General features: G+C 41.1%; 1 protein-coding gene across 1 annotated transcript; it reads left to right on the top strand.

Annotated features, from left to right (window-relative positions):
• The first annotated feature begins 328 nt into the window (after positions 1–328).
• Positions 329–8,274, top strand: LOC122778691 (holocytochrome c-type synthase). The gene is made up of 9 exons (XM_044040774.1): positions 329–399; positions 1,346–1,468; positions 1,552–1,599; positions 2,008–2,055; positions 2,773–2,903; positions 3,141–3,289; positions 3,666–3,785; positions 3,895–3,981; positions 5,965–8,274. Exons 2-9 carry the CDS (start codon positions 1,360–1,362, stop codon positions 6,161–6,163), a joined length of 891 nt encoding a protein of 296 aa, XP_043896709.1. The 5' UTR covers positions 329–399; positions 1,346–1,359; the 3' UTR covers positions 6,164–8,274.
• The last annotated feature ends 13,946 nt before the right edge of the window (positions 8,275–22,220 follow it).

Raw genomic sequence — 22,220 nt, forward strand, 5'->3', positions numbered from 1 at the left:
ATGGTTTGATCGTCTGTGTGTTTGGTGGTTTGTTTTTTTCAGTACCAGGAGTGGCCACTGGAAAAAAATTGCTGCAACGAAAATAAACCCTTTTGCCTGATTCAAGAATGTAATTTTTTTCTGTATATTATTATTTTTATTATTTTTATTATTACTACTACAACACAATATACATGTTTTAAAAGGAACCAAAACGAGTTTGAATACCTTTTTAATACGAACCTAATGACGTAACTTCCATTTTCATAAGACCCACGTAATGACGTCAATGTAGGGCACGTGGTAGACGTCAGTTGTGCAACTACTTGTGGGCGGTACAAGACACCGGCGACGTCCTGCACGCTGACATTGGAGTGTTGACCTGAGTTGTGTTTACTTCTCTGCTGGTTTCCATCACATGTGAGTTATTTGTCCTGTCACTGACGTTCTTGTCTCGCGTGTACTTTAAAGGTTAGACATCAAATGAACGACACGTGACTGCGGTGTTTTCTTTTGTAAACGTGACATTTGAATCACAGACTACAACAGACCGCCAGGCTTTCTGCTAACGCTAGCATAGCTGCTAGTTAGCCTGGCTAATGTTCTTTAAAAGCCACAGAGTTAACGTTGCTGGTTCATGTGTAACCTCGTTTCATTTAATATTGTTCATTTAATATGAAGTTATCGCCGAGTGTGTTGTAGATAAAAGTCAGTCTGCAGACCGGAACTAGGCACAGTATGCTAACGTTAGCCGTGGGGTTATTCAAGGATACAGCGTCAGCTTCTCCATCTCCTCCATAGAAAATCATCTAAGACATTAACTTTATTTATACATTCATTGTTTATTAAAATATGCTGGTTACCATCATACAGCTTTACCACTTAAACCTGGATTTGTGAATGTTGTTGTGCTTTATTTGACACTTTATTCAGCGTTTAAATAAACATAGGCTTTTAGTTAAAGTTATTTTTAATCTCGGTCAAATGAATATACATTGACTTATTATAGACGGGCTGCAACTGAAAATTGTTTTCTTACTCGATACATATGTTGATTATTTCCTCCTAAGTACTTATTGATTATTTAAATGTGATTATATGATGTATTATTAATAAATCTATGCAGCCCGATATCAGAGCATTGTTCAGAAATGTAAGCGGTACTAACCACAAGGCTGCTCTTGTGTCTCTTGCATGTCAGTGTTGATGGTCAAAACTGTATCTTAATAAACATTCATGATAGCTTTGTTTCACCAGTGGACTCTGTGCTTAACACTAAATGTCACTATTTAAAGAGATATCAGAGTGTTGTAACACAAAGTGTATTGATGTTTGGGATGCTTGTGTGTTGTTGTCTTGTCTCCAGATCAGATTGGAAGGATGGGAGCATCCACGTCCACACCCACGGCTCCTACAGTCCAGGCAGATGCCATGATGGCTACCCCTCCTCAGGGCTGCCCCATGCACCATGAAGCCAAGCCTGTGGCAGGTAGTGCTGCGTTGTTTCATACCAGTCATGTTTAATAAGTGATGTGTTATCAGGTTGTAATAGGCTTTATATGTATTCCACAGTGGCTCCGCCCTCAGAGTGCCCCATGCATCAAGCTCAGCCTGAGAAAGGTAGGTGTATCATTTTGTGGCACAAGCTTATGGCTGTTTTTAAGTTAATTATGCAGCTTTTTAGGATGTTGTATCTTGAATTCATAGCTACAGTAGGTAATGTTAATGAATATGCAGGTTAATTGTGATGTTGATGTGATGTGTTCGTCATTAATTCAGTAAAGCAAGAAAGGCATGAAGTGATGATGTCAGTCATTTTTAAGAAGCAGGTACAGTCAAGTCCCTACACATGTGTTATATGCTTTAATGCAGGTATTTATAGTTCATATTGTCTAGATTTTTATTTGTTAGAATTATCATGTGACATTTGTATAGTTTATCTTGAGTAATACAAATATAAGCCGCACATTTTTGTGCTCAAATGGTTGTTTTTATGTTCACTGTGCTTTCTCTGTATTTGTATTTCAGTGTCTCCTCCCTCAGAGTGCCCCATGCATCAAGCACAGCCTGAAAAACGTAGGTGTATTATTTTTATTTTGCACCTTCCCATGACGATGGTAGCTGTCTCTGTGGCCGGACATGCTTTCTTTTATTAATGCGTGCTTATGGATTTCATGTGATCAGGATTTTCATTTGTTTTATTTATTTATTTTTTTTCTTGTGTGTTCTTTCTTTCTTTTATTGAAAACCTGTGTATATATTCTGGTGCAAACTAACTATATCTTGTTAGTTCACATGCTCCAAACTGTTCCTTCTTGTGGGTTTTGTTGAACGCCACTAGTCCAGAGCTTCACTGTGTATCACAGGACCAACATACAGAGGCAAACAACCACATTCACACCTATGGTCAAATCAGATTCTCCAATTAATCTAACCCCAATTTGAAAAGCTGCATTCAGACAGACACTAACCCTTTCCCGCTGCGTTCATCGTATGTGCAAACTCTGGGTTTTGGTGCTAATTTTTGGAGGAGAACATATTCTGAAATTTGTCTCTGATGGTTGGTGGCTCAAGACATTGAAAACATAATTCATATAAATCTACCATCTTCCCTTGTATTTGGTTTGATACAGTGGTTGTTGCTAATGTCACAGGTTTACGGCGTGTTACTGTCCTGACTGCGTTGTTTCTCATCTTTCTGCATTTTTAAATGTGGCACTGTTGAAGTTAATTTAAGCATCAGGAACGCACTGTGCCTACCATGCTTCACCCAGGTGTCCATGTCTCCTATAGCGTCTCCTCCGTCGGGGTGTCCAATGCACAAAGCGGAAGCAGGCCCAGCCCACCAGGACCGTGCCTACGAGTTTGTGGGGTGTCCAATGAAAGCTGCAAAAAACAAGAGTGACATCGATCCAACAAATATGGTAACAGGACACTTAATTCTAGGATGGAGAAAGGCAGACAGTTTTTCGTGTCATCACAATCAATATTATCAGTGCAGCCATTTGTCATTGTCTCATACAACCACACTTCATAACTTTTACTGTACGCGTGTTTCACTTACAGTAATCTAAATAAATGTTTTCTTACAATGTCATTTAAGTCACAAATTCACACCGTTGTCACATTGTTAAATATAAAGGATTTATGTTTGCATACAGATGCCTCCTCCCAACCAAACACCAGCTCCAGACCAGCCCTTCTCTCTCTCAGTCTCCAGAGAGGAGTCCAACATTCCTCGTCATGGTGCAGAGAAAAAATGGGTTTACCCGTCTGAACAGATGTTCTGGAACGCCATGCTGAGGAAGGGGTCAGTTTCTTTAAAATGCAATTTTAAAAACAAACTTCAAAGGGAGAAAACTTACATTTGCAGCCTTGATGTTTAATTATATATGAAGACCTTTTAAGCGCTGCAATTATCAAGATAAAAGACCAGGGATTTTTTTTTGTCATCAGAGCATATTTAATAACCTGCTTATTCACAGATACTGAAGTAAATGAAGTTGAAGTCGAACAATAAATTAGACAAATGAGGCCAATCCTACTGTTAACAGTTTAGCGTGCTGGATTGCTTGGATTTAAATGTTATCCTTATTTAGATGAGAGGAAGTCTTGCAGAGAACATCTTAAAGGTTGGCTAATTTTGGACTCTAAATCCTGCATGTGTGTGTGGCACTGTACTGCAGGTGGCGCTGGCGTGAGGATGACCTTGGTGCTCAAGATATGACCAACATCATTAAAATCCACAACAAGAACAATGAGCAGGCCTGGCAGGAGATCCTGAAATGGGAGGCGCTACATGCACGGTGAGTCAGGAAGCAGCAGCAGCAGCAGCAACAACAGCAGCAGCATATAGAGCAGCACACTTCATGCCGCAGTTATTTGAAGAGTATTTTGTCTTTTCTCTGCCGTCAGTGAATGTCCATGTGGACCAGCCTTGAAGAGGTTTGGCGGTAAAGCCAAGGAGTACTCGCCCAGAGCTCGCTTCCGTCACTGGATGGGGTGAGTTCTGCCACAGTTTATCTACCTCAACTGTTATTAACAACTTAGTTTTCAAAAATGCGTTTTACACTGAATGTTTTTTTTCTTATTATTCTTTGATCCCACTTTCTTTAAGGGATAGTTCAAATTAAAACATGGTTTCCACCAGAAACACTAGAAAAATCAGATTTTACCCATTTAAGCAAAATTTTCACAGAAGAAAATCTGTGGCTGATTAAGTCGACAACATCTTAAGAATATGTTTACCACCTCATCTCGCAACACTTTCACTCTCTTCCCGAACAAAGTCCTCAGATTGGGACACAGGAGCTTCTGGTCTACTGCTGCCTCCTGTGATCAGTCTGTGTCACTGGGGTGGCAAGTCAGGCGGCAGCAGCAGCAGCAGCAGCAAGCCAGGTGGCAGCAGCAGCAAGCCAGGCGGTGGCAGCAGCAGCAGCAGCAGCAAGCCAGGCGGCGGCAGCAGCAGCAGCAGCAAGCCAGGCGGCGGCAGCAGCAGCAGCAGCTAGCCAGGCGGCGGCAGCAGCAGCAGCAGCAGCTAGCCAGGCGGCAGCAGCAGCAGCAGCAGCTAGCCAGGCGGCAGCAGCAGCAGCAGCAGCAGCAGCAGCAGCTAGCCAGGCGGCGGCAGCAGCAGCAGCAGCTAGCCAGGCGGCGGCAGCAGCAGCAGCAGCTAGCCAGGCGGCGGCAGCAGCAGCAGCAGCTAGCCAGGCGGCGGCAGCAGCAGCAGCAGCTAGCCAGGCGGCGGCAGCAGCAGCAGCAGCTAGCCAGGCGGCGGCAGCAGCAGCTAGCCAAGCAGCAGCTAGCCAGGCAGCAGCAGCGGCAGCTAGCCAGGCGGCGGCGGCAGCAGCAGCAGCAGCTAGCCAGGCGGCGGCGGCAGCAGCAGCAGCAGCTAGCCAGGCGGCAGCAGCAGCAGCAGCAAGCCAGGCGGCGGCAGCAGCAGCAGCAAGCCAGGCGGCAGCCTTTTGTTAGCAAGCTATATGTCTGTAACTATTATTAAGAGTTTTAATAACACTACATTTTCCTGTAGCTGCTTAAATGCTGAACAAAGAAAGTGGCCATTGTATTCTTTTATACTGAGGAACTCTTCTCTTCAGTTACATGTGTAAGAAACATTTTTAACCTGAGACTTTCTCTGATTCCTCTGTCCAGCGTTCCCAGTGGAAACGTTTTGAAATTTAGAATTATTTTCCCAGGCCTGCAAATGTTTATGAAAGGGTTTCTACTTCAGGATGCTTCAGTCCAGTATCAAATATATTGGATATTATTCTCCAAGCTACATGAACATCACTCCCTTTTGTCTGATACACGTCATGTGATACATGTATCGTGCATGATGTTCACTTGTGAGTGAAGTTGGCTTATCTGCAGAAATGTCAACTGCTTTTTTAAAAACGTGTGGCTTTGAATGACGACTATAAGACGTGAATGACAGATGAAATCTACTGTGGATGTTGACTGAGATAATTATGCTACATAGCCTGTGATAGGGCTACATCATGTCTGTGGTCATTACCTTTGTTAAACTGCTTAAATTGAGTCATGGAAGTTTTGAAAAGTGATCAGTAAAAATGTGAGGGCTGTAACGTCCCGGTCTACTGTTCCATTTGAGTCAAATTCTGATAAGTCGACTTTTTGCCCTGTTCATTTTTTCTTTGGTTCATCTGGAGGAATGTACCAAGTGCTAATGGTAACAGTGTGTCTTCAGAACACCCCCTTGTTTTGAGTATTTTGCATCGGCCCAACCCACAGGACACAGAAAGACTCCAGAACGTCCGGTGGTTTTATTAAATGTTGAGCTACAGTCAGTCGTCCACTAACATCCATGTCAAAGACGTCAGTGTGGCAACGTTTTACAAAAATAGATGGTGATAAAAAAAAAAAAACCAGACTAGTTAATTTTGAGTCGAAATTTCAGGCCTTCAGTCGACCAAGAAAGTCTTCAGTTGATTACATCCCTGGTGGGAACCCTGTCTCTCTCACCCACAGCTACGAGCTGCCTTTTGACCGCCATGACTGGATTATTGACCGCTGTGGGAAGGAGGTGCGCTACGTCATCGACTACTACGACGGAGAAATCAACAAAGACACGTACCAGTTCTCAATCCTGGACGTCCGTCCCGCCTTTGACTCTTTGGGAGCAGTGTGGGACCGCATGAAGGTGTCCTGGTGGCGCTGGACCTCCTAAAACCCTCTCGACAGCAAACATAGGTCAACGTTTAAACGTCACACACATGAAAGGACTACGAATATGATGTTGCTCATTTCAGCGTGTGAAGAAAATAAAATGGCTCTGATGGTTTTTAACAGACCCTCAGTCAGTCTGAAGCTTTATCTGTTAATCATATTGATTCAAGTGGAAACTATAATTATACAATTCACACTTTTATTTACGAACCGCATGTCTGTCAAAGGTCACATGGTGTCTGTAACTTCCTCTCAGACTCGACTCACATTACTGACGTTTTTCTCTCAGACTTCAGTTTTAACAGGATGATGTGCTTGTGATGCCATCACAGCTGTTGTAGGCGTCGGCATGTTCTGACCATCCACACTGCAGGTGTAGTTTGGTACAGTTCTCATTTGAATTCATATCTTTTTATTTTTTAGTACTTATGGTGCATTACCACCGGCTCTACTTGCCTCGCCACGGTTTAAGTAGCGTTTCCACTAGCATAGTACCTGCTACCAGGTACTAAATATAGTACCTGCTGCCAGGTACTATATTTAGTACCTAGCCAGTGGAAATACACCGTTAACTTTCTCTCATAGCAAACACAGTCCAAACATGAATTTAGACCATAAGAATGAACCGGCTGCTGAATGTGTTCTGTCACTTTCTCTCACTGTAAATGTCGTAATGACATCATTTGGTCAACACCAAGTTTGGTACCATCGCTGGTTGTGGGACATGTATTAGGCAGGATTAGGTTTAGGGCGCCGGGTTAGTGTTTCATCACAGATGTGTGCATGCTGATGACTGTTAGATCTCAAATGGTGACAAAGTCGGGACGTTTTGCCCTCTGTTGTTGTGATTGACTGTTTTTTTTTCTTAAAGATTTTCTGCAGACTTCCATCACATATTGTTTATGTTGAAAGGATTAAATTAGAAGGGTTCACATAGATAAACCTGTCAAGTTTGACCTGTAATCTTATTTTTGACTTATAGTATTTAAATGTTGTTCACTGAAATGACCTCTGTAGTTTGGGGTGGTTCATGAAGGTGGAGAAGTTTTAGCTGTGTTGAAGGAAGGTGATGACAAACCACCGCGTTAGATAACTTCGTAACCCGATGAAGAGAAATGAGAATAAGAGGCGACTGTAGATGAGAGGATAAGAAGATCTGTGGTGGAGGGCTTCAGGCAGTGGTTGGGGGGGATGTGGGGGCTTATTGTGCCTCTCAGTGTGCAGCCTGCCAGAAATTATTTGCGGAAGAAGAGGAAGCTTTGAGCTAAATTGTATTAAATAACTTCAAGCTGTGATAAAGAGCTTTGAACTGTGATTTAAACATGGAACTGTGGGGGGCAGCATTACACCTCTGTGTACAGCCTGTCAGAAATCCATTTAAGATCAAAGTAAAGATCACATCTGTCTGTGACATTATTGTCAACTATGTTTTCCTTCAAAAGTAAATTCTAGATGAATGACATTTGAAATAGCCCTTTAACTGTTTCCAAATCTGAAAACAAAAACATGATGTTTGAACTCAAAAGCAAAGTGGCCGTTATATACTGTATCTTTAAAAAGTAGCTCAGTTAAACAGGATTATTCTCTTGGATTATGTGGCGTGGTGAGTGATGTGCATCCACATGAACTTTCTGCAGTCGATTCAGATCAGAGTAACAATGTTATCTCTCGTGTTCCTGCCTCTGCAACACAACTGGCCTTATTCATAGGAGCCATTGTAACAATACATCAGTGGAAAAGCACAGGGTTTACTGATGGCATCAGTGATGGAGAGTGCAGCCTGAAACTGAGTAAGCTAAATGGAACTCAGCCATCAATTATTTCATTTGTAAAAGTACGAGCCAACTCTGGAGTTACACGTCAATGTGAGCACAACATTTCATCTGTAAATTCTCCACCGCTGTCGGAACTTCCACGTCTTTATGAAGCAGTGTTTCTCAAACCTGGTCCTCAGGGAACACGGCCCTGCTCATTTTCTTGTGCTGTTATTTGTAGTTTTATTTATTGGTTGATGAGCGAGAATCATGGTTCTGTTCACAGAAAATGTTAGTGTATGTTGAAATGATTTAAACTCTGCCGGTCAATAAAGCTGCTCCTGTTTTGCCTCTGTTATTATAATTATTATCATTATTATTGTTATTGTTATATTGTCATTGTCTTAGAATGTGAAATATGTGGATGCTGTACGTGGCTTAAGGTGCGTAAACTGTCCGGAGTCCCAGACATTATGAAATAAGGAGATAAAGTCAGGACTTTAAATGTTCATTGAACACATTTGATGCGACTGCTGTTTTTTGACATCTGGTCTTAAGCACTGACCGATGTAATCTGTCATTTTAAATCTCAAGATATTTTAGGGACGTTTTCTTACGATCAGACTTTTCCTGCTGGAACATGACACTGGTGTTTAAAATCCAGCATCTGTAGACGTCCCAGCAGATGATACAGATTTACAGATTTAACAAACATCAAAGACATTATTGTTCAATAGAAAAAAGGTGAAATGAAAAATATATGTCTGTATAAAAGAATGAAAAAACAACATGCTCCACAGATCATAACACCACAGGAACACGGGGAGTAAATAAAATGTTACAATGTGACATGAATAAAATCATTAACAATGAATTAAGTACAAACACATAACAGTTGCTTTTGTTTCAACAGCACAGCTGAAATGTTTTCATACCTCAGTGTGAATACAAATATTTCACCACCATCTGCTGGACACAAGTAATATTGCAATATAAACAAGTTAAACTGAAGTTTGATGAAGTGTGGCCATTTCAGTGTTTTGTTATATCAGAAGGAAAAATGAGCTCCCAGAAATCTCTGCGGTGACGAGTTTCAGAGACGCCTGATAGATCATCACTGATCATCACTGCACATCTGTCACTCGTTTAATAACTAACGACCTCACAACCTGTTCCTCCTGGACAGTGCTGCTGCAGACGGTGCAGGAGTTGTGATGTCATGAAACTGTGGATTGTGATTTTTTATTCCAAATGATCAGAGGAAGAGTTTTGAGCAGTGCAGTTTTAAATGTGAACACAGGAGGGAGGTGTTTCACCACATGTGGCGCTCGTGATGCGCCTGAAAGACCTGAACAATAAATAAATCACCTTATTGTCTCTTTCCTTTCACTGATTCATCTCAACACTTTACTTCACTGTTTTTGCGTCTGTCGTCTTTGACGATGGTCAAAGCTGTTGTGTAGCTGATGCCCGACAATCACAATTATGTCTTGTCCTGTTTAATAACAAATGAATAGTAATAATCATGATAAAACTAATAAAAACAATAGAAAACAATTCTTTCTTTCTTCCTTGGTTTGTCTTTGTCTAATATGAGAACCAGTTTAAGACCCTGTTACTGTTTCACAGTGTTTCCCAGCCCTGGTCCTCAGATGTAATTATTATTATTATTCCGATGAGCTTTGAATAATGTTAAAAAGCTGTCAATCAAAATGTACTTTTCGGGCTCGGGCCTCGTCAAGGCTCTGTGTGCTAAAGTCGTACATCTTCTCAATAGAGTTTGGTGCAGGAGAGTGAGTGGTTTACAAACGTCTGCAGAGGCTGAAAACACAGACTATCACGTTCTACTCTTGGTTGATGGGAAGTTTTTCTCTTATTTAAAATAACTTAACGCTCTCTTCCGACTTCAGGCCATGGATTTACCTCAGCTGTCCTCAAAGGCCTTTAGACAACATGAGACATGTTCTCTTATGCTCACATGGCTGTGGGTTATTCATGTAGGTGGAAAGAGCAAGAGCTTGAAGCGCAGTGAGGGCGATGAATTACAACATGTCTTGTGGCTGCTGCATTGCATTGTGGTCGATGTTTATTTTTCCCGGCCCCCTGAGTGACAGGCTCTGGCTTGTATATGATTGTTGAACATCAGTGAAGGAGGAAAACATCTGTTTTTAAATGTAAGTGGAGCTGACACCTGACATTTACAGTCTGCGTTGAAGACAACAGGACGTCTCTGCGTGACGTCTCATCGGCCGTAATTGGCCAGTCGTCCACGGGAACGGGATCCTGAATGCATCTCACATTGGTGGTGGCTCGACCGCGGAGTGTGTGGGTCGACCGTGGGGTGTGTGGGTCGACCGTGGAGCCATGCCTGTGCTGCCTGAAATAACGTGTGCATGTTGATTTCCCATGTGTTTGACAGAGGCCAGAGAGCCACGCAGCAGATGTCCAAACAGCCTCTGGCATTCTTTGTGAGAGTCAGATATTTTATCATATCTGCTCTCTGCAGTCCACATTAACATACCAAAGGACCCCCCACACACACACACACACACACACACACACACAGTATTACCCAGCTCTAACCACATGTCCACCACTTCACCATCACTTACGACGTGTCCACGCACAGTGAAGCTCGACTGAGCCACGTAATCGGTCAACGGTTTACAAACACTGGCAGGGAATCGATTGAATCAAGTGTGTCTATCTCCTTACACTAGGTGGCGATGTGGCTCCTTTCAGCTTATTAGTCGTCCAGAGTTCAAGACCCACACGTTTAAATATTAGCAAGAATGTAGCAAGTACAATGTAATCAGTGGGTTCTTCAGTTTCCTTCCACAGACCAAAGTCATGCAGAGGTGAACTGCACTTGACTGTAGGTGTGGTTGGGTTTTTTGTCTCTGTGACGGACAGGCAGTCTGTGACCCCGCCTTTGGCCCTGTGTCAGCTGTGATTGGCTTGAGCAGCCCTCGCGACCCTCATCGAGGGAAGTGGTAGACAATGAGTGAATGAATGAATGAATGAATGAATGAAATCCATTCTGCCCTCACACATAAACACTCTTTATGTTGGGGTTCCATCGCTGAGCTCGTCTGGCTCCCACTACACCACAGCACCCATGTGACGTTGTTACTGTATGTTTGTGAGAAAACCACAGAGGACGCTCATGAATGTTGTGAAGGAGGACATGAGGACAAGATGGAGGACAAGATGGAGGCAGGTGATCGTCATGTTATCAGCTGCTGGTTTACATCAACACAGTGTGTGTGTGTGTGTGTGTGTGTGTTCACTGGTTATCAGCCAATCAGTTTGAACATGCAATTATTCAGAAGTCTTTGTGTGTGGGTGTGTGTGTGTGTGTGTGAGTGGGCTGTAATGAAGAGTCCTACATTTGCTTTCAGGTTAATGCCAGTTATTACGAGTGCGATGTGTTTAAATACAAACACAGTGAGGCACCACAGCAGCTATCATTTATAAAATAATTGAATATGTAAATGTAATGAATCAGTGACAACAGGACAGACTGTGATGTCTTTCATTGATCTCTGAACTGAATCACCTTCATTTGAAATGCATAGTCAAAGGGGTTTGACGTCGTGTTTATACGGTGATAAACATCCTCGCCCTGACTCAACTCAAGGATCATTGCATTTATGAACATGGCGAGAGTGAGCGATTTACCAAACATTGAGAGATTTTATCAGGAGTAGTGACATCTACTGGTGAGACTGCAGATTGCATCAAGTCTGGGAACTCTGTGTCATCAGAACTTTGCACCATCTGTGAAACATTATTACATATTTATAGACAGCAGATTCCAAACAAAGTCGTCATATCACGATCACGTTGTAGAACACTTGTAGTAATGAAACATAACAGTACATTTATGACATTTTCGAGGAAGCCGAGCTTCTCTTGCTGTCATAGAGCGATCGCCTCTGGCCACAAACACACACACACAACAAAGAAGGGAAAGGAGAAGGAACAGAAACACATCAGGGAACCACTTAAAACCTGTGGCTGGACCCAAACCTCCAGAACCGTGGTCACCAAACTTCCCAAAGGCAACATCTACTGAAGCGTGTTTTATTTAGATAAACTCTTTAGAACTGTACATTACACCATCAAATTTAAGTGCCATTGAATTCATAACAACACAAAGAATGTTTTCTGTTTACAGAATTATGTTCATAGTAGTATCTGTCAGTTAGTTCTGGACCTGGAAGTAACATCTGCCCTGGATCAGGGAACAGGAACGTTAACACTGGGTTGCTTTAGTTTGGTGGAATAACACAATATACCACATTGTACCACCTTCCTATACACTTCAAACAGAAAGAGATCAATGCAGTGCAACATAATGAGAATTTTAAAGAAAAAAAAAAGTTAGCATAGTCATGAATAAACCAAAATACCTCCTGACACCCCGATGTCGTTTTTTAGTCAGGTTTCCTCCTTCTTACGAACGATGGGTGATGAGTTGATGGTGTAGAAAGAATCTCGCTGACTCAGAGCGAACAAAAGGCATCAGACCAGCAGGAACATGCTTTTAAAAGTTCTCTGACATCATCATACCTCACATTTGCCCATTTTAGGTGTAACATAGAAGCCACCTGTTGCAAAAATCCAAAATTTCACACTTCAGTGTAATATTACAGTTGTACAGTCTGGTTTTCTTTCTCTGCTGTGGTGAATAATGGATTCATCAGAATACAGATGAGTAAATATCTGTCTGACAAAAGGAGGAGAAATGACTTTTCAATCCCATCAAATATGAAATAATCGACTTTACCTCGAAGTAATAACGATAACGTACACAGTGAAGAGATCAGTTAAAGCTGAGAGCTTAACACAGAATCTGTTTTTGAAACACTTGCTTCACTTTTTCTTTTAGGTAAAAATTAAAGAAAGGACAGAGTATGCTTTCCATATTCCATACATAGTTATGATTGTAGGTATAATAATTATCATTTATTTACTGGACCTGATTGTGACCTGATGTGTTTTGCATCTATTTGTGACATAAATGAATAATCATACATAGTAATGTGTTCATCTAAATGTCCCTGAAGTCGTGTCACTATCAAGTGCCTCGGTGTAATGGAATTCATGAATTTAATTTGTCTATTTTTCACTTTCACATTCATTTTTAAATGGCTTACAGAATTTAAATAGACTGTAAAACATGCCTGTAGTGCAAATGGATAAACAAACAAAAACAAAAAAGTGCGTCTGACATCATATTAGCTTCATTTACAATGACAAATCTGGGGAATCAGTGCAGTGTGCTGTGAAAATATAATACTTTCTAATAATTCTTCAAAGTATGTACAACAGCGACCACAACATGGAAACACAGAGCCACACCCCACGCTACACCCTCGACAGAAGGACCTACGCTGGGGTTGGTTTCTAAACTTTATAAATTCATTTCTGGACCCAACAAACCTTCACCAGTATCTGGAATAGAGATTGAAATGGAGTCATTGATAGAGAGATTTGCTGGGACACAGTGTGGAAAAACCTCAGTGGTACATTATTAGTAAGGAGGCGTTATTCTATGAGGATTACCACATCTTCATAGTCATTCTTGCAGGTTTACTGCGAGTGTCGCGATGTGGACAGAGTCTGGACAGAGTCTGGACAGAGTCTGGACAGAGTCTGGACAGAAGTGTCAGAAGAAGAAGAGCCCAGTCTCCCCCGGCTTTATTACTTCTCTGTTAAAGAGAAAATGATCCACACTCTCTTCAAGTGTCTTCATTTCTCAAACTCACCGGCGGTGCATCGGTCTTTGCCCCGAGTGAAGTATCTCGGGCTCTACTGCAACATGCTTGGTCTTCATGTGCTCATGCAGCGATGTTGTTCTGTGAAGGCTTTCATGTAAAGTGCTCTCATGCTTTTTCAAACGCTTCTTCCAGAATCACGTCACGTGAGCTACACAAGGCGTGGCATTGGTCGTCCTCCTCCTCCTCCTCCTCTTCTTCTTCTTTTACGGCGGTCAGCATCCAGCTTCGGTTGACTAACTGCCCCACATTATGGCAACTGTACGTGAAATAACGTAGATCCAACTTTATATTCGATTATTAAATTAGTTGCCAACTATTTTAATAATGGATTTGAATGGATCGGTGAACCCTGTTCATTATGGTCTGGTCTTTTGCTCATTAAGTGAATTGGAGGGAGGTGTGAGCGGTAACAGCTCAGTGGGAAACCACTCCTCCCTGGAATACAGTGAGCTCAGAGGAAGCGTTAATTGGTTCTCCACAGAGGAAAGACCTTGTCAGTTTTTTTAATTAGTCACAGTTGTGATGAGTTTTCTTCAGCAAACAATTACAAGCGATGTTGTACACACGTTGTAGCATTCTTGGTTGTTGGCTGAAGTTGTTTGAAGGCTGCATGGTGTCCCCCTGCACCGACCTCCTCCAGCACCTCACCCTCCTGCAGCTTCATGCCCCGTGGCCATGATTTGCCATGAAAGTAAACAGTACTGTATTAAAGCGTTGCCACAAGAGGAGTTGTCCTTGTTTAATTGATGCTTTCTCCTGAAGTGGCCTGAGGCACCGTGCTCTGTGACCACACACACACACACACACACACACAGCACTGTAGAAGTGCTGCAGGTGCTGCAGGTACATTATTAAGGAGCAGCTGGATTTGACAGCAGGAGCTGCTGGGAGAGAGGCAGAGGAGGAGGCGGAGGAGGAGGAGGAGGAGGAGGAGGAGACTCCGTCAGCTCTGATGCTGCAAAAGCTTGTGTCTTCTCTTTGATCGAGATCCATGAACTCAGTGTGACAGTCTTCAGAAACACAATAAAAATCCTGTCTCTCTGATGAACTTTCTGATCATACTTCTAGAAACCACATTTGATGAGTTGATTATCAGTGTTTATTTACTTCTTGCATGTATTTGTTTAATGTATAGTTCTGTTGCTAGAGGGCGCTATAAAGCACACCACACAGGCAGCAGGTGATTAACCAGGAGAGACAACTTGAATTTGAATGTTTGGTTGAGTTGAAAAACAAATGTCGACAGATCATACCTTCATGTCATTGAAGCTTCCTCATGCCTGACAAAGGAAAATGAAACTACTACTTTACAACAGCTAGTATCAAAGAGTGCTCCTGGAATAATGAAATAATCCTTTCATTTACAGGACTACAAACATTCAAAACACCTGTCCTACCCACACAACTCACCCCTTCACACGGATGACTCTGGATGATGACAGAACACACCAGGGTGGAGCTTGTGAAGGTCCAGGAACTTTAAACTCTGAAAACATCTGCCCAGTGTTGATCCTACGAAGAACATTTATATAAATACAATATAGAATATAGAAATATAGAAATCCTCTCGCTCTCCAACAAAGATCAGAACCTGTCCAATGTGGTTGCCAAACCCTCGGGTTCTTCTCTCCTCTGGAGCCACATGTCCAGGGGTCATGGAGTTTGTCGTCCCCCAGTCCGTCTTCTTCTCCTCCCACACTGCTGCTACCCCTCATCCTCATCCTCATCTTCATCCTCCGTCCATCCACTGCCAGACATGGCCCTGGTGTGTCCTCAGGGATGGAAGCAATTAGCACTGGGGCTTAAATGAAGGCCTTCTGACCCAGAACCTCATCCATGAGGACAAACCGGAACCAAGTCTCAGTAGTGGACTTCCCACCCACACCTTACACCCTGTGAGGATCAATCAGTCAAAAGGAACAACAGTGTGAACTGTGGAATTCAGCCTCATGTCTTGTTTTCATATGCACTTCCTGTTTTATTTTGTATTCACCTCTCATTTCAGACCCTGACTTCCTCCCCTTGTGTGATTTCCCGCCACTGTGATTGTCTGCCCCGCCCCTGATTGCTTTCACCTGTTACTTCCTGTATAAATAGTCCTGGTCTTCCCCGTCATGTGGCCAGTTCGCATTGTTTGGTCCATGAGTTACGTCGTCAAGTTCTTTCATAGCAAGTTGTTCATGTTTCCCTGGTGTTGAGATTTGTTTGATCCTCCTGATGAGTAAACTCTTGTTTATATTCTAACTAAGTAAACTCTTGTTTATATTCTAACTAAGTAAACTCTTGTTTATATTCTAACTAAGTAAACTCTTGTTTATATTCTAACTAAGTAAACTCTTGTTAAACTTTACACTGACGTTGTGTCGTCGTCGTCCAGCCTCGTGTTTAAAAGCTTAACAAATCTATAACTATCTGTAAAACAACTCAGATAACAATATACAAGAAAAGACAAATTCATATATTTACAAAAATGATGAGAAGTCCAAATCTCCGTTGAGACCTTGATGTGGTCCCTTTAAGGACATGGATCCAGTACGCCTCTCTTTGTTTTAGGGCATTTTACTTTGTCACAGTCCCTTGTGTTAAAGCTGATGCTTCAGTGCCTCACATGGTTGAATCACTGTGACGTTGGCGTCCATTATCAGAACGGTCGTTCTTTACATTTTCATGTAGAGGCCCTGGTCACCACTTTGGCTCCTTCTCAGACAAACAGTCAGACAGTGCTGCTGTTGTCTCCCTGGTAACCAAGGTTACATAAACAACGGTGTCAGTCTACACTGAGCTGTGAGCTGTGAGGGACACAGTCGAGTTGTTACTATTGAGTGCTTTTATCAGTGTACATGTTTGTAGCTTGTTGTTAGCGCTTGTCAACGTAACGCGGCAGCACTGCTCGTCATCCACACACACACACACACACACAAGCAAACTTCATCATCCACTGATGGCTGTGATGTGTTGTCATAGAAACAAAACCCAGGCTTTCTTGAGGAGGAGCTCCGCAGCGCTCTGCCACTTTTTCTCAGACAATGCAATGGACACAACTCTGACTCTTTATTATTTATTATAATACAATAATACATTACTTTTATTATTTTTCTGCAAAGCATGAAACATGTTACAGCGTCCATGTCTCATGGTACACATGTTACATGAACTTTCTTCTGAATTAGAAATGATGAGCGGTAATACATGAGGGTATATTAATGAGGGTAAGATCTCATGGATCATAGTGAACACATTCAGCCTCAGACTGAAAGATGAATGAAAGAGAATCAGAACCCAGCAGCAGGCAGAGACACAGGAGCCTGAAAAAGATGGAGTGCTGGATGAAATAGAAGTGGACAGCTCAGACGGAGCAGAGAGCTTCATCACACATCTCCTCGGGGATGTAATCAGTCCTGCTCCAATTTGGCGCTCGCCGCTTATCGCACCACCGGGAGCTATGACCCACAGACTTTTATGGTGTGGTCGACTGGCAAATGGAGACATAGGTCCCGCCTGCCTGCCAATGTCTTTTAATGAGCGCACTGATAAACAGCCCGGAAGAAGAGCAGGAGCGAGGCCTTTTCTAATTACTTCTCCAATGATCACCTCGTTTCACCCTGTGCACCAGATCAATATTAGCACACATGACTGTGATGACTTACAAAGTCACTTCATCTCACTTGATACTGCCGTCAATGACGGAGGAACGAAGGAACATAATCTACAATATGCTGGAGATAAGAAAGGGCTTTTGGACAGTTTGATTTGTTTTTTTTTAATGTATATATAAACGATATTACAGAACAACTTGACACCATCATTGTTAATCATGCAGTATATGGCATAAAGCAATTATGACACTGTCCAATTTTAAATCCAAATACTGAATTCTAAGGACATTTAAGTCGCTGTTTGTATTAAAAACACCACTTAATTATTTCAATTAATTTCCACCCACTATTTCACAAGCCTGTATTTTCTCATATATCAATCGTTGCTTGAGTCATTTGGAAATAATTCTGCGGAAAACATTTTTTCTTTGAATGAAAGCTTTTGTTTCATTTAATGTATGTTTGACTGTATTGTAATGAATGTGTTCTCAGCACAGGGCGTTTAACACACTATGTATTCATTCATTTAACCATTTACATATTTATTTATTATTGTAGCCACAGGCTAATTTCCATCTGTGGTCCTGAGAGAGGGGCCGTCTTTTATCTTTTTTATCTTATTATCCTTTTATGACCGTTATTATTATTATTTGTTTTGTTTATACTGTGCATATATATGTGTGTGTATTTTTTATTTATGTATGTGAAAGCACTTTGTGAATTGCAGTTTTTAAAGGTGCTGCTGCCTCTCAATGACGGAACATTTTCACTGTCACCTCTAATGGCTTTTTGAGGCTGACTCAAGACTGACTGAGGGTTAAGAATTTCCCTCACGTGTAGAACAGACTTTCATAGAGAACATGTCGTTTTAATTCTCTTATTTTAACGTTGACAAAAAAAACAACAAAGACAAACAAAAAATAGAGGACAACAGGACAAACACAGGAAGTAAAACTAGACAAGGTACACACACACACACTAGGAATAACTACAAAATAAAACGGAAATTAACGTTAATTAACAAGTCTCTTGTCCAGCAATCCAGGGGTAAAAAGCACAGAAACCAAAACCCAGTGTCTGTGCGCAAACACAAACATGAATCAACAGAACATTAGACAGAGAAATTCACAAAAATGATCATTATCATCCAGGAACATGAAACAAGTCCTGGGGTCATGGCAGTTTATCTCTTCACAGCAGGGACAGCAAAAATGGGTCTTTTGTTTTAATTTAATATCGAGACTTTTGTTTAAGTCAAATCACATTTTCAGAAATATTTTTCAGAGAAATATTCAAAAGAGAATAAATAATTAGAAAAATAAAGTCACACTGAACCAAATTATATGATTACAATCAACCCTTTCTATATCTGTTCAAAGGGATGTTTTAAAGAGCTGTTTAAACTCATTCATACTTTTACTTCTTTCACTTTTTTTCTTTTCACAAATTATATTTCTCTTAAATCATGTTTGACCTCCGTCATGTGGAAAAAACCCTTCTTTTCAAGCTTTAGGGTTTTGTATTTGATTCTTCTGAGTCGTTTGTTTTTGAAAGATAAACACATTCAGAGATGAGTTGAAAACGTGCAGCTCTGTGTAAAGTTTCACAGATAAAATATGTATGAATTATCACATAAATGATAACAATGTAAATGAAGGATTTTAGCGTAGTGTTGTTCTGTTTTTTTTCTGTTGCTAATTATGAAACGTGTGTAAAACTATTTGAAAATTAATAAATAAAAATGATTCATTCATTCATTCAAAAATATTAATTCATGAATAAAGATCTGGAATATCGTTGACTGTGAAAACATTAAGGCAGTGACGGTGGATCAGTGGTAGAGTGAGTTATCTTTCAAATGAAAGGTTTGTGTTAGATTCCCAACGTCCTTACAGCTATATAAATACAGACCTTTCAGCATTTAACACCTTTGGTCAGAGAAGTCCTAGTTTCTGTGTAATTGAGTGGCCTCAAATATTACAGTAACATTTTGTCAATAAATACTTTGACATCATCATTTATATATATATATGTATGTATGTATAATGTACCTCCTACACTCGGGCCTATAAATGTACTGTATTGACCTTCATATTCATTCACTGGGCGTCACAGTGACCTCTGCTCTGTGCCTCTGCATGCATGATGAGCGACGCATTCACAGTGTCCACTCATGTCACTGTTAACAATTGTTTCTGCTCAAGAAGAAACCACTTGTGTGGCAAACACTAATTACGTCCTTGATTAGGAGCAGAAGCAATGAAAGAATTAGAGCCCTCAGTGAAAGAGGGAGGAGGTAACCCCCAACCTTCCGCCTCTTTGTTCACTGCGATGAAGATGATGGAGAGACAGAGAGAAGGAGAGAGAGAGAGACAATAATCTTTTATTTTAATGTTAATACAGCGATCGGAGAGAACTAGTCAATTAAGAGTCTTCAAACTGCTGAATTTTAAGAATGTTACATCAACAGATCCACACACCGGTGCAGGACTCTTCATTTTGCGTCTATGGTGGAACCTACTCAGTGATGTGACCATATGAAATGTGCCTGCTGTGATGATCAGATCGTAGTATCCTGGAAGGATCTGCTCTTTGAGAAACACCATCTGTTTCCAGCCTTGGAGATATCTGGTCTTTGACCAGTCAGAGGGCAGTTTAGGAAGAGGCGGTGCTTCTATTGGACATTAATCAGCTGTGTGTACATGTCCCTTTGGTACTATTACAGCATTGCTAATAACTGCCTATGCTGCAAAGCAACCTGAAGTATACAGAACTCAGCCATCAGGGGGTAATAAAGATATGATTTTACTTTGGGAAGCCGTCTTGTCGTCTATTTTTCTTTTAATCCATTCTATGGTCGCATCACTCTCTTAACTTGACACTGATGGCAACACACTGGCATCTAAGAACCCGAAAACAACTTCTCACTAATGGTTTATGCATTATGTTTACCCATGTAGAACTGTAGTATCTGACTTGTTAAGATGAGCATTTCATTGCATTGAAAAGCAAGCAGGAAACTCCTGATTGGGGTCACGAGCATTACCACAGACAGTTTTACAACACGTTTATGGGCCAGTCCTGGGCCAGTCCTGGATAAGACTTGTTGAAGAAACACAGATACTTCCTATAGTAGATAAGAGATAACCTTTAAAAGGTGTGGTCCAGCTTACGGGGGCCAGAATTGTTCAGAGATTCTGCAGGAACGTTCAGACCGAGCTGCTGCAGAGCTTGGTCTGATGCCTGACTTGTAACCAAATAAATTCCCTTTTGTTCGGTACGAGTCCTGTGTCAGAGGGATTCTTTCTACACCATCAACTCATCACTTATCGTTCATAAGAAAAAGGAACCATTCTTCTTTGTCTGTGTAGTAAACTTTGGGTTCAAATGCCCACGGTGTGTGCGCTGAAGAAACATGGCCGATATAAAATGCTTATTCAAAGGCTTCAAACAAGTTTTTATTTTAAGGACATTAAACACAAACATACTTCTGGGTGGTACAGTCCCTTCCATGTTGGTGACACCTATATAGTCTATACAATGGGGCAAACCCCCCAATGCTGAAACTGCAAGTACACATCCAGTGCTATTTATTGTTTTATTATTTTAATCAGTGTAATAATACACACCTTTGGTACACACCAAAGGTAAATGAGTTCCAATTATTTTTACTGACTTGAAAAATTGTTGTTTAACATATCTTAGATTCAACTTTTGATATCAAACCCAAATGATTTCAGTACCGCAAAAAAAAATGAATTGGAAAACACTGTATATTCAGTTTTAATCAATAAAACCTCGTAAATGCTACACAGAGGACCTTGAAAGTCCACTGAAAAAATAGGACATTTCCATATCTTTCCAAAAACATGTTTACTTCACATTAGTGACAAATTAAAAAGCAGTGATTCAAGTCATGACATTTATAATTGAAATATTTCAAAATAAAATATAAATTAGTAGAGTGTTAGAACCAAATACAGGGGATTCAGAGCAGGGGGGTCAATTTCAAATAAGGCAATTATTCCAAACTAATGTCTTCAAGGACAGCAGGCAAACAGACACGTGTCTGAGACGTTAACAGGACAGATGAAGGGCAGGTGTCATTGGAAAAAACAAACAAAACAGACACACGAGAAGCGAAGAAACACGAGGTAAAACGGAGCGAGCTGAAAAGAAACCACAAAACCATTCAGCTCAATCAAAAGACAGGAACTGGGAAACTAAAAGTAGGATAAAACTAAATAATAATACGTTTTCTTTAGCACTTACACCAATTAGTGATAGTGACCTCTGCATTTAACCCATGCTTATGACACAACCGTAAACACAATGAGCCGGGCTCACTCTTTCAAGACTTTTGGAAAAGTTGTCAGCCCTGTTTTTAATGTCAAACATTCTCTGAGACATTCAGTCAGCACATGAAGATATTAATTCTAATAGATAAATAATTCAAACTAAACTGACATCACATGTTTTAAAGTTAACAACTTATTTCTCCATTCAATTTGTTCTGCATTTTTTCATTCAAACACACAAGTTTGTGTTCTATCTCTTCATTCATGTGATTTAGCTCTCAGTCGAAAAACTGGAAACTGGTCGCGACATCACCCATGAGCACCTGAATTCCTGTTTTGCGTTATATTGAAGTTCACAGACCAGGATGCTATTGGATGATACCAGCTGTCAATCACACTGGTGTCCACATATTGCATGCCATGCTTCATCATCTGTTTTCCCTCATTGTGTTCTACTGAAGAAGAATTCAAACATAGTGATTGAGACTATTAACTCGTCAGGAAAATGATTACTGTTATAAATGAAGTACGAAGTAGAAGCTCATTTTATCAGAATCACCTCCTGGTGGCTCGTCATTACATGCTTCACAGTGCAAACCAGAATTCTATTTTCAGTCTGTGGGA

Source organism: Solea senegalensis, linkage group LG1 (genome assembly GCF_019176455.1).
Source record: "Solea senegalensis isolate Sse05_10M linkage group LG1, IFAPA_SoseM_1, whole genome shotgun sequence".
Taxonomy (NCBI): Eukaryota; Metazoa; Chordata; class Actinopteri; order Pleuronectiformes; family Soleidae; genus Solea; species Solea senegalensis.